The sequence below is a fragment of the Carassius gibelio genome, chromosome B11, assembly GCF_023724105.1.
Source record: "Carassius gibelio isolate Cgi1373 ecotype wild population from Czech Republic chromosome B11, carGib1.2-hapl.c, whole genome shotgun sequence".
NCBI classification, from domain to species: domain Eukaryota; kingdom Metazoa; phylum Chordata; class Actinopteri; order Cypriniformes; family Cyprinidae; genus Carassius; species Carassius gibelio.
Window position 1 is genome coordinate 19,279,018 of NC_068406.1, and position 13,441 is coordinate 19,292,458.

General features: G+C 37.5%; 1 protein-coding gene across 14 annotated transcripts in view; it reads right to left on the bottom strand.

The window, feature by feature from the left end:
• Window positions 1-10,605, bottom strand: part of LOC127967998 (membrane-associated guanylate kinase, WW and PDZ domain-containing protein 1) — a 118,738-nt gene extending 108,133 nt beyond the window's left edge. For 7 of the 14 annotated variants that reach the window (XM_052568802.1, XM_052568799.1, XM_052568796.1 and 4 more), the window contains exon 1: window positions 9,782-10,601. In XM_052568802.1, coding sequence (XP_052424762.1) covers window positions 9,782-10,079 — 298 coding nt within the window. In that variant the 5' untranslated portion in view covers window positions 10,080-10,601. Of the gene's footprint in view, window positions 1-9,781 lie in introns of all 14 variants that reach the window. The other 7 variants (XM_052568793.1, XM_052568794.1, XM_052568797.1 and 4 more) reach the window with 4 other exon arrangements.
• Window positions 10,606-13,441: the final 2,836 nt, after the last annotated feature.

The window sequence follows — 13,441 nt, forward strand, 5'->3', positions numbered from 1 at the left end:
GCAGACATTTTATGAAGACCGTATAGAATCATAACTTTAACTAAAAATATGCAAAACAAAAAAAATATTAAAATAATAAAAACTATAAAAGTTTTTTAGTGATACTAACTGTGATAACTGCTAGACCACCACTACAAGAATGAAACCTGAACATAATGCAGGTTGGACTCAAACCTGCATTTGCCATATGAGCACCAAGGCCCAATGTTAACCACTCAACCACTTCTCCAGCAGAGGCCTTTCTGAATGTATTGAACAGACCCGGTGATGCGTCAACCCACATGTTTACTCAATGAAAAGGGGGATGTCAGTGAACAAGAGGCAAAGGAAGGCTAAAGATAGAGGAAAATAAAGAAGTTTAAAAAAAGCTATGCGATGGGGACAGAGAAAATGAAGGGCTGAAATGAAAGAGTGAAGGAGAGATGCTGCAGTCTGCACTTTTCAAATGAGGACAATGCACTCCACAGAAAGATCTAATTGCAATACCTGGCAACAGGACTTATTCAATTAGGTAATGTAGGAAAGAGTCTGTTTGTTTGTGTGTGTGTGTGTGTGTGTGTGTGTGTGTAGTGCAGCCCACCAATGTAACATGAGATGAATTCAAGGTAAACATCACCAAACTAAATATGCTGAGAGAGGTTCGATATGAGCAGCAGAGAGCCTTCATAAGACGAAAGGGATAGTTTACTCAAAAATGAATATTCATGTCATTCCAAAACCAAAATACAATACAGTTAATAATAACCACCTTGAGCTCCAAAATTGACAGAAAGAGCTTTATAAAAATCCATACAACCATACTTTACAAGTCTTCTGAAGTCATACAACAGCTGTCTGTGAAGAAAGGTACAACATTTAAGGGCTGAATCAATTGGATTTGTGAACTGGATCAACCAGTTCATAGAATGTAGTTATGAATGATTCATTTAGAATCTCTCTACTTTCAAGAAAACTCACTTGACCCAGTGATTAGTGAAAATGTCAAATTTAAAACACACTCATTTTGAAAGTCAGCCTAGTTTGGAATGACCTCTAAAGTGTGTAAAATGTGAGAAAATTCCCAATTTCTCCTCCCTAATCCCAGCGACTCCCAAGAACCACAATTTGTCTCCGTCTTTGTCAATGACCTAAGACAAAAAAAACCTTCAAAGTCTGAACTATTTCTTTCCACCCCAAAAAAGCGACAGATGGAGAGAATTGGTTAGTCATGCCTCTTCCTCCCTTCCTCTCAGAGGTGCTGAAGACAACTTTCTTTTCCTTCTCTCTGTAATGAAGGAGAAGAGGTCTAAAGCATGTTACTAAAGAGGAAAAATCCTTGCTAAATGAAAAACAGACAGAAAGAAATACCACAAGGGAACTTTAGACCTTTAGCCTAGCACAAATTATTCCCACCCAACTATCCAAAGAGAGCAAGAGAGGTGCAGATTGGAAAAAAAAATGGCCACCAGACTCCAGGAATGGCCTCCTTTAAAGCTGTTGGTGCAATTACAGGCCATGCCAGTGAAGCAGTGCTGTATAGCTTAATTTAAACTGACTCCGATATATTAAAGGGTTAAGAATAGCATCAAACGTTAAATGCACCACCCTCATCTTCACGCTTCTCTGCCATGAAGTTTGAGATGGACAGAGTAGAAGTGAGAATGCAGTAGGATTGAGAGCAATTTGGCTATACAGTTGATTTTGCAAAGGTGTTGTTACTTTGTTTACTTAAGAACTTGCCACATTTATATATCCAATCAGAATTTTACAATCATATTTATGAGTTTTACCACATTTATGGTTGTGAGTTTTTGTTTATAAACAAAATTGTTACGCTAACTTGCTAAACACGTTAAAATAAAATAAATAAAAATTATAAAATAATTAATTGATAAAATATATAATTCAACAGAGTGGAAACATGGAGGTATGTCAAAATTGGTAGACATATTGGCAGTAATATTTTTTAAAACAATCTTTGAATAATCTTACCTATAAGACTGCATGAAATATAAATAAAACAAAATATATAAATAAATAATTTTATAGTAAAAAGGACTGCATTGTGACTTATTTCATCACTAGAGTGAAACACGGTAAAATTGGGTGCTACTCTATGTCCTAATTGGTGGCAATAATTTAATAAAATTTATATAATCTAATTTATTTAAATAATCTAAAGTTTGCATCTTTTAAAATTTAATTTAATTTAATTTATGATTGTTTAATACATTGTTATATAAATAAATTAACAGTAAAAACAACTGCATTGTGATTTATCCCATCACTATGATATTTAAATATTACCTTTAAGAAATAAAACAAAAATTAAAATAACACATACAAGATAGGACAAACTGGTCCAATAAGTATGAAGAGAAAAAAAAAACAACCCTGCTGGCTTACTGCAGGCAGAATATGATGGATCTTAGCAGACAATCTGTGCATGTGTGTGCGTGTGTGAGTATTTGACCCTGTCAACTGGGAGGGAACTGTGCTCACACTGTCACATAAACACCACAGCACCATGACTTGGGTAACCATGGCGAGAAAGACAGCTAGAGACACAACAGAAAAGCATGTGAAGACTAATTAATGACAATGCACAGTGAAAGAAAGCAATTAAAAAGGTGTTGATGAGATGGATGACTCTTTCTCAAACACACACAGCAATATAAGACACACACAAAAAAAAACCTGCACAGAATCCAACATTAGTACAAGATCGCACACGTCCCCCGCACACGTCCCTCATTTCATAGACAACAAAGATGGGAAGTAATGACAGCAGATGTCGCGTACAGTGGCCCTCGCTGTCAGGATTGATCCTACTGTAAAAATATGGAAGCCTCACCTCACATAACACACCCCCGTCCCACCGTAAACATGCTAACAAAAGGCATTGCGATGGTTTACCCATCAACACGCTTCAGTCATCATTACATTCAGAACCACAAGTGTTATTTTGCAGCTGGAGCTTTTAGCCGTTCAGACTGAAGACTTGATTCGTTTAGAAAGCAAGAACAGCACGTTAGTGTGCGAGAAATGAATTAAAACCAGAATAACTGACAAGCAGCAAACCAAGAGATCACAGTGCTGGATTTCTTTGATTTAATAACTGAAATGTGCAGAAAAAGTTATTTATATCAGAGACGGAATGTTCCAGGAGGGTTTGTTGTGGGAGAGATTCTGACTTCCTTCTGTAAATACTAACACATGGTTATTAAATTGAATTGCTTGATTCGTTTTCCCTTTCGAAAGTGGGGTGCATCCTTCCACGGGTGGGTGTACATGTGTTTGGGTGGGTGTTTAAGTACCTCCTGCTGAAACATTAGTCCGTCTCTGAACTAAATTCCTTTTCAAACAAGGTCCATGCCAAAATATTTAGACACCAATGCTTCTTTGTATTATTGACATCCTATCTAGTCAAATTTGGAATTAGCTTTCGTATTTCTTGGTTTTCATTTTAATTTTAGTGACTATTTTAGTTTAGTTTCTTTTTGACTTTATTTTAATATCAGTTTTAGTCATTTTAGTACTTCAACTTTAACACAGACATGCATGAATTTACATTTTAAATCTCTGGGATGATGCATTTTGGAATGAAAAGTACTTGAAAAGAGCAGGAGCATGGTGATTAGATCGAGCATGGCTTTCTTCGATGAAAAGCAGAAAAAAGAAGGCACCAAAGGAGGATGCCCAGGGGTGGCAATGTGTAGCCTGTCTGCTTTTGTTGACAATAAAAGCCTGTCTAAATCCTCCTGAACTAGTCTGACCCCCTCAAAACGCTCTGCGAGACACCCCTACTCCTTTTCTTGCCATTTCTCTTTTCATAATAAGGCCATACGAGCAGAGACGGAAAAAGAAAAGGCCTCTTCTTTAATGAGATCTGTGAGGTATTCAGACCCTTGGGCTTCGGCTGAGCAGAACTGTGCTGGAAAAACACATCATGCTGGACACACGGCAACATCTCCAGAGACCCTGGGATGATGAAGCATAATCCAACCGAATATAACCGGGGTATTCAATTAGAGTTCGAAGAGGTCCAGCCGGAACACTGCTTTCCCAACGTAATCCAGACAATCAAATCGAACGGTTTCCATAGTCAATATGGCTTGAATGCTACAAAATTAAATAAGCCGTGTGCACTACAAGAACATTTACAGTAAATGTCAAGCAACAGTATTTTCCCCCAATATTCCCAACGATAGTGTTTTCTACAGAATTAAGAAATCATTCCTTGAAATTCTCAGCCAGATAAAGAAAATGCAGATTTTGTATATATGAACCACAAACTGCTAATCGGTGTCCTCTATAATATAAGTAACTGCTCACGATTCGGAAAAAGGCCAGGATTATCCCGAGGTTAAGTTTAATTTAGTGCTTGTTTGAGAGACTGCTCTGAAAATCATTGGGAAAAGAGGGCAACAACAGCAAAGCTGAGGATATGCATGGCTGATCAGAACATCTGATGCACCCAACTATGTTTCTGCAGCGTTTCTCCCTGCAGGAGGAACTATCAAATCATGTTTTTCTGTGCTAACCTTTGTCTCTCTCCACAGATGTCACTTAGTATAATATTATCTGAAGGAGATATTCTCCAGGTTTTTTCCAAGTTTCATCAATGTCGAAGTTTGTGACCCAGAGCAATGCTTAGAATCAATACTTTGGGAATGTTATACAAACTATTAAGCATTCTTTCTTCCACAAAATCAGAAAAAAAGAACCATTCACTGAATATGAATCTGTATCATAATCATTTAATTTGCACAATTCTCATTCTTAACATCCAAGAGTTCCATGTGTCTTAATGACAGCAATATAGACCAGATTTCAGCTATCAATCTGCCTAATATAAACTGACGAAACCCATGCACAACTTTTGAAACTGAATCAGGGATTCACAACTGACAGATGCTGATTTATTCAGCCATACAGCAGAAGCGCAATGTTCTAACAGCCATCACTCACCACAGGCTTGTTTGCCTTTCAAAGCATCTGCTGATTCAGAAATCGCAAATCTTTCACATCCTTTCAGTTCATGTGTGACTGGTTGACAATCAACAGACTGACTGTGCCTAATAAAAGACTTACGAATGGAAAACTGGCCCGGAAACATAAACAACAAAAAAGTTAAACCGTAAAAAAAAAACTGTATTTATGTTTGAGTATTTACAAGTGAGATCTTGCTAAATGTGACCAGCAAAACAAAGACAAAGGAGTTTTATCTAAGAGCCACCCGAGCCTTCCTAGAAACCTCTATTGAGACCGGTGAGCTGTTGACACATCACTGAACACACACCAGCCCTGAGTATCTGACATTCAGCTGAACGTTTGCTCATCTCTTCGGCAACCTGGGCTTGAATGGAAGCAATCACTATAAATCTCCAACCCTTCCACAGTCTTAAAACAGGAAGGAAACTAAAAAAACACATTTCTGCCTCAGAGTGAAAAATTAAACCGTTAATTGTCCGATTAAAGTTTAAAATAAGAATTAAAGTTGTTAAGGTGAAGTACAAGGTCATATATGAAATATAAAAATATACAGAATTGATGGGGGGAAAAAACATTACAATTGTAAAATATAAAGTCTGCTGCGATTATAAAAAGTAGTCACATTTGTTTGAAGTAGTCAGAATTCTGTGAAATTATTTTACTTTTTTTACTCTGAGGTGGAACATTTATAAGAAACATGCATGTCAATGTTTGAGTGAGCAGAAGGACCTGTTGATTTATATAAAAACCTCTATTATTACCCTTTGTCAAACCACTTGCCCACTTGTTGTTGTTTTTTTCTTGTTGTTGTTTTTTTTATGTGTTCTGTGTCAAGCTTAAGATAACCAATGAAAGGTACAGAGTTCAGGGGTTTGAGTATTTTTAACTTTCGGTGATAATGGCATCCAGGTCAATGAACTTAACTGACCACATCACAAAAAGAAAAAAATCAGTCATAAATATTTGTGCTCCACAATATCAAGCTTAGACAGAAAAGGTCTGGTTTTGTTGCAGTAAAACTCCTTAATCCTGGTATCTCTAGGTTGTGGTCTGTGAGTGACCACTTTCTTGAGATTAAATGATCATTCCTCAATAGAGGCATGATCTGAACTCTATCAGAACAGCTAGATCTCTCTCTAACTTCAGAAACCATCTAAAGACACATCTTTACAGCCAGCAATTGATTCACAATTTGCTTAAGCTTAATCTGTGGTTCTCGACCTTTTTGACTTAAAGGTCACCCACTGTCCAACACAGATACATGCTTGCTTGCTGGTAGCATTGGTATTAAATGAATAAACCATTATTTATTTTGTGACTCCAATACTTTTTAGAACAGTGCGTTTAATAAAAACATTATTTATTGAGGGAAATTAAAAGTCTCATACACATTAAAAGTATTATGTGTTACATCCTAAAAAGTTACACCGGAGTGTACACAAATCTCTCTTGCATAACCACAGGTGGATGCAAAAACATGCGGTTGAGATCATCTGTTCATTCATTCACTCCTTTATTGGTGTTCCCTTTTTTGGAGCACTGAAAGAACGGGTAGCTTTCCTCATTGTTTTAAGTCGTCCTGACTCACCAACCGTGATAGGAAGCAGACTGTGTTCCTCTCTTTCTCCTGAACAACACAGATGTTTAAACCGAACTCAGGAAAAGGAAATAAACACTTCCACATGAATTCTACCCACTGAGTCAACCACCCCCCCACCCCGGCAACTAATTTACACCGCAGTAAATCTATCAGACGGCCATATAAAAAAAATATATGTATATATGAAATGGAATGGTGTTTGATATACAATGTGAAATGCAGCAGGGCTGAAATTTGACTATGCAAACAAGCAAAAGTAAGGGCACAGCCTCGTCAGCCTGATGTGATCCAGATACTAAATAACTTCATGGCAACCCCTGACCAATGGCTTAATGGCATTTCATAGTCCCCTTTTTTATTGGTTTAGGGTAGATAAGCATTATCCCTGTGCAAACCGAGGCTGTGGACATGCAGAAATACACACATGCATTTTCTCCCCAGGCATAGCCTAATCCAGCCCGATGTCAAATCCCACACAGAAGCACCCAGACAGAGAGAGATGTCGAGCAGTGTGTCATTCTACCCTTTTCAGAAAGCAGCTCAGAGTGGGAAACTGATCTAGGATCAGCATTTGTTTAGAGTAATCTGATACAGGATAAATTGTCCTGTTGTGAAATGCATCATGATATCAAGTGAACATACAGTCTGGGAAAGATGTAGAGGAGTTTGTTTGTTCATCACTTGTTCACCGATGGATCCTCTGCAGTGAATGGGTGCCATCAGTATAAGAGTCCAAACAATGTGCTAAAAACATTACAATAATCCACAAGGCACTCATCTATCACTTCTGGCCAAAATATGAAAAAAATAAGACTTCCTCCAGTTGAAAAGTCCATCTTCAATTGCCCTCTCACATTAAAAACCAGCAGACATATGTCTTTAAAATAACTGTTTTCACTTGTAAACTGTGCTTAATGTGTGCACATCTCTCTCCTAATTCAGACAAGACTAATTTTCACTCTAGAAAACTAAATTATAGATAGAGAGCTCATCAAAAACATCTTAATTTATTGGTTTAGTACAAACCCACAGCTTTGCACATTGCAATACATTGATTGATGGACAAGAGTCGTGTGGAATACTGTAATGTTTTAATCAGCTGTTTGTACTCTCATTACGGCACCCATTCAATGCAGAGGATCCATTAGTGAGTAAGTGATGTACTGTAACACTACACTTGATGAATTCGGTGAAAAAAAGTGAAAAGGTCAAATATTTTAACTCAGAAGTTTAAAAAATGTTCTTCATAGAAGACATATTCATGTCTTTGTATACGCAAATTGCATTTTTAGTAAATTAATAGATTAAACAAAATAATGAGTGTCATGTGACTGCCCCATGAATTTTCCTCAAAACTGCCATCCCATGAAACTTTCAGCTCTAAGAGCCACAACTCTGCTGACATCACCAATAACACTTTTTTTTCTCAGCTGAAGAGTAAGAGGCTTATTCCATCAATCAATACAACAGCGTTGAAAGGTATTCCTATTACACATTACCTCCAGAGAGAGCTGCCAGGGCACAGACTGTTAGTAGGGTCACCACAGGACTGAGAGTCTTAATGTAAAAATCAATGAAGATTAATGAGTGAATTTGTTGTGCTCTGTATTAACTGTGCCGAAGGTTATGGACGGGCTGTGTGCTCATTATTATATATTATTATATATAATATGGCCCACACTAATGAAAAAGGCCATGATGTGAAGAACCACAGGTTCTTGTATGAAAAAGAGCATACAGACTCTTGAACCATGAGAAATGCATTTCAAGCTCAGCTTAATGCATTTCATATCAATAATTCATCTTACAAGTCTAAAGCATGGGGAGTTTGAGATCAGCAGCTTGTTCAAGACGACAAAAATTAAGACTTTGTTCACAAACTCAGAGACACAGATGGCATTTGTTGCCAAAAACATTTTCATAATTAAGGCTGGTTACAACTAAAAATTCCCAGACAGCATGATAGATTATAAACGGTGAAACTCAACACCAGAATGTATATGAAGTGTGTATGAGAGCGAGAGAGAGCTGGAGCTGGGCCCAGTAGTGCTCTGGGAATGCAGTCCGAGTTGATTGGCTGGTTTCCTGATATTGTCTGAAGTCATTTGGTGAAACAGGCAGAAGCATACAGAGCGGGGAGAGAAGCATAACTCAAACCATGTGATGAGGCAGAGCCCTGTGGGGAGTCACCACAGCTTCAGTACAATGGACAGCTTGTAGTGCCTTTACCTGGGAATAACAGCTCACTCATCAACTCCTCGTAAAGGAATAAAGTCAAATAAATGACGAATGCGCTTAGAAATGCAACGAATGGTCTCACATGTGATTTTATTTAGTAAGTTGTGCTTTAGATTTATCAAAGAGTGTCTACAAAGGGTCTTCAGCATATCTGACCTTCCGTGAAATGGATTTTGTCAAGTTGCACTTATTTCAACTTGACTCAACCTAAAGGCAGATTAGTTCTCACAATGCTTAAGAACAGAGATCCATTCACTCATTACTCATCAACTCATTACATGACATCAGGAAAAAAGATGAAAGTAAATTTTCAAAAATTCATTACTGTAATGATATAAAAATATAAAAGTACTGCTGCTGGGGCTCTTTTTTCAGGGATGCACAACCCATCTCCTGTGAACTGACCCATGAAAATGTGGTCTTGTCTGTGAAATTTGACATTCATGCAACTACAAAAAAATTACTAAATATATATATATATATATATATATATATATATATAATGTATTTACGTATGTATGCATACATACGTGTATATATATATATATATATATATATATATATATATATATATATACATACATACATACACACACACACACACACAAACATACACACAACAAATAAATAAATGTTGCCCATTATTTTTGTAGTCTAATGATGTTAAGGAAAGCATTTATAATTAAAACAAATATTATTAAATAAATTAATGGAATAAATAAAAATCAGCATTTCAGTTAACAGACAGTTAAAAATCACTAGGCCTACTTTATGTGTTCAATTAATTATTTCATTAAAAAATATACAAAAAGTACGCTAAATAAATAATAGGCCTATAACTACTTGTCCAAGCATTATGCATTATTTTCAGGCGTAGCTGTTACGTGGGGAAACAATTCCTTATTAATTTGTTTACAGGAAATACATCACATGGGAAAAAGAAAAGTGAGATTAGAGCACTCTTCTTACCTTGCCTCACAGTTTTCAACCTTATAGGTCCCTTGCAGTTCTTGATCACTGTCAGCACATCATACAGCGGCAAACCAGAGACAGAGAGGGTCTCCACTTCCAGCAGTAATTCCCCCTCGGACACTTTCCCATGTCTGTACTGTACGGCATTCCCGTTAACGGGTCCGATGTAGGCGAACTCCCCATTCTCCGCTCCGCCGAGGAGCTGCACGTTCAGCTCGCCGCGGGCGTCCTTACAGATCGAGCACTCGTTAACTTTGGTGGTCCAGTGATTCTTTTTCTGTACCACTTTGGACATGATGAATCAATAAAATCCGTCTAGAAACAGGTGGTTCCACCGACAGACAAGAAAACGCAATAGTTTCATAGAATGAAATATTCCACGCACACGCGGTAAAGTTTATTTTCCGTCTCCTCGGTCATGAATGCGGCTTCTTCGCAGCCCAAAAAAAGAAAGAAAAACAAACTCAAGCCATTGTCCGGCTGTTCACCGAATGAAATTCCCACTCCGAGCTCTTCTCTAATTAGCCTGTATTGTTTTCCTCATTTTCTTAACATGTTTGCCTTTAATCCTCTTGGTTGCGCTCATCTGCTTGTGTTTTAATTTTATAAACCTCTTTAACTACACTTCTTTAAGTATTAAGCAGTTTCCAAAATAGTATTTTTTTTTGTCAAAAACACTTCTACGTAGAATTCCTGAATTGTCGGTGAACGCTTCCTCTTGGTTCACGGCTCCTTTAAACAGGTACAGCGTTGACGTCTGTTTTGATACATTTCATCCTGTTCTGCCTGCTCTCAACTACAGATGGAGCGAATGTAACGTGTGCGCATGCGCACTATTTCCCTTCGGCCTTTTGAAGGGAATCCTCATTGCGTCCGTCACCAGGTCCTAAAGTCCGTCATTTAAACAAAAACAATATCTACAAACCTAAGATGCTTTTTATTTAACGCCTCTCGTGTTATATATCTTCCAAATGCTGCGATAAATAAATGCATAAAAGTTTGGACATGTATCAATAATCTCGCCTAGACTTTATAAATGGCTACAATCAGCATGTGAAACTAGTTGATTGTAACGCGATTCATTGAAAACATCTTCAGAATCACTGTACTGGGCCTGGGCCATAAATCATCAGCCTTAAAGATTTACAGAGTAGTTTTGTATTTGTTATGTTTCAGACTTGCTGTTTAAAAAGATAGGAATTTGTTTCCTACACTCTTGCGTAACCTGTTTGCCAGAAGTGCTGGTTTGTGTTGTAACTTAGCCTAGCATAAGGACTCATCCCACATAAATCCTTGTTATTCTGGTTCAATCTGCCTACCGTGTCATATTTTCCGAAACGCTGTTTATAGTGTCTATATATTTATGAAGTTATAGCTATCACAAATATATTATTCATAATACATTTGCAGATGTGACATGCAGTAACAGCAGTTTTCTCTACTATTATGTGTAATACATAATGTTGTTATATTATAATTTACATATATAATATCATGTCATATATTTTTTGTGTTTGTTTTCCTGTATCTGTATCAGTATCGAGTCATAGAATTATTGTTATCAATGTCAATACTGTCACGATAAACCATTCCATTAATATTTCATTGCAAATGTTTGTGTTTTTAAATAACGTAAGTCCCAATTCAATTACACTCTATTTTTCTTCACCTCTGTCACTTATGTCCATAGTCATACAGGATATTTTTTCTGCATGTGTTTGTCTGACAAAGTGTTAGAGCCTGACACGTGAAGGGCCGTCGTCGGGATCAGATGGGCTTCGCTGTTCACCTTGGGAAAAGCAAATGAGCTCTCTGATCCTAAAAATAACATTCAAAGTACTCCTTCTCCCTGGAGACGCCAACCAATGGCCTGGATGGGACAGGAAAAAGAGTGCTTTTAAGCTTAAATAGTGCAACTTCTCCTCCAATCGTCAGTGGAGCTATCAGACGCCCGCTGTGTTCACGCCGTGCCAGCCTGCTGCATCTGGGATCTTTGAATGATGATGTAACGTGTCTAACCCGATTTCACTCCTGAAATAATCATGAGCAAATTTGAAGTGGTATGTAAATGCTGTTTGGCTCCAGCGAAAATCTGATGTCCCTCTCGTTGGCCTGTGCCAGCTGAGACCTTAACCTCAATGCACTTGTGTGACAAAAAATTGCTTCAATTCAGTATTGCACCTTCCTGCTTCAGAAAGGAAGTAAGGAAGGCGTTAAATAAAAATCCTCTTAGGTATATATTGTTTTAGTCTAAATGACGGACTTTTATACACCTGACGTGGAAGCAGAGTTGAATATTTGGGTGTGCAACTTACAACAACATCTCTCTCTCTCTCTCTCTCTCTCTCTCACTCTCTCTCTCTCTCTCTCTCTCTCTCCTTCTCTCTCTCTCTCTCTGTCTCTCCCCTTCTCTCTGTCTCTCTCATTTTGCCAGTCAAATCCTCTCTGACCTGAGACTTTCTCACTGCTGGCTTTCTACCACAAACGTCCCTGCCAGAACACATCATTTAAGTCTGGGTGGATGATGCACAGTGACTGTGACCCCTGTTTCTCCTTTTCATTTGAATCCATCTGCCTTCCCATGCCTTCCCGCAAGCAACCCCTGTTGCAGAGGGCAAACTATCTACATTCTTCTCTCCCAACCCCCTTCCTCGCGCTCAGCTGATGAACACATGATAAACACATTGGCATAACATGCAATATGTCAGTCAAATGATTATTTTTCATTCTGTTTCAATTGGAATGTGTTTATTATGTTATTTATAAGCTGATCTACAGCAGAACCAGTTCCCCAAACAATCACATTATGAACGTTCAAATCAGGTTTCACCAATGCATGTTTATTTGTTCTAGTTTCTAGCTGCATTTGGCATCTAAAAACCGTATTTAAAAGCCTACATTTGTACTGATTGTAACTATTGTAACTTGGTTAGTGGCAAGCATCACATATATCAACATCAGACTTAAAGGGTTTGTTCACCAACAAATTAGGCTGCTTTTTACTCACCCCTGAAGCATCCTAGGTGTATATGACTTTCATCTTTCCGACGCATCCAGTCAGAGTTACATAAAATCTAAATCATAAAATAAGATCTATCATTGCAACATTGCAATCAGCAGATGTTGCATTGCTTCAGTCCAAAAGATTTTAAATAAAAAGTGTCCATCCATCAAAAAAAAAGTGTCTTGCACGATAAATATCCATATTCAAAACCTAATAATAATTTGAATGTAGCTTGCACTCACTGTTGTAAATGAAGTAGTTTTGACAGTCCACACAACCAAATTTTTCAAGCTTCATGAAGCAAAAACATTAGACATCATAAAAGTAATCCATATGAATCGATTGGCTTAATCAAAGCATTCTGAAGAGACAGGATTGTTTTATATGTTGAACAGGTTTAATTTAGGGGGGGGTTCACATTTTTTTTTTTTTTACTGATAAATCAATGCTATCTCACGCCAATTCATACATATTTTACGAGGTTGCTAATTCGACCTCACTTATACAATTTTATATGATTTGTCTACACCCCAGTGTCTGTTAGGTTTAGGGGTGGGGTTAGGCGCAGGTCATTCATACAAATTCATACAAATTGTGCAACTCTTAAAATACGTACGATTTGGCAAATTCCTACAAATTAGCCACCCCATAAA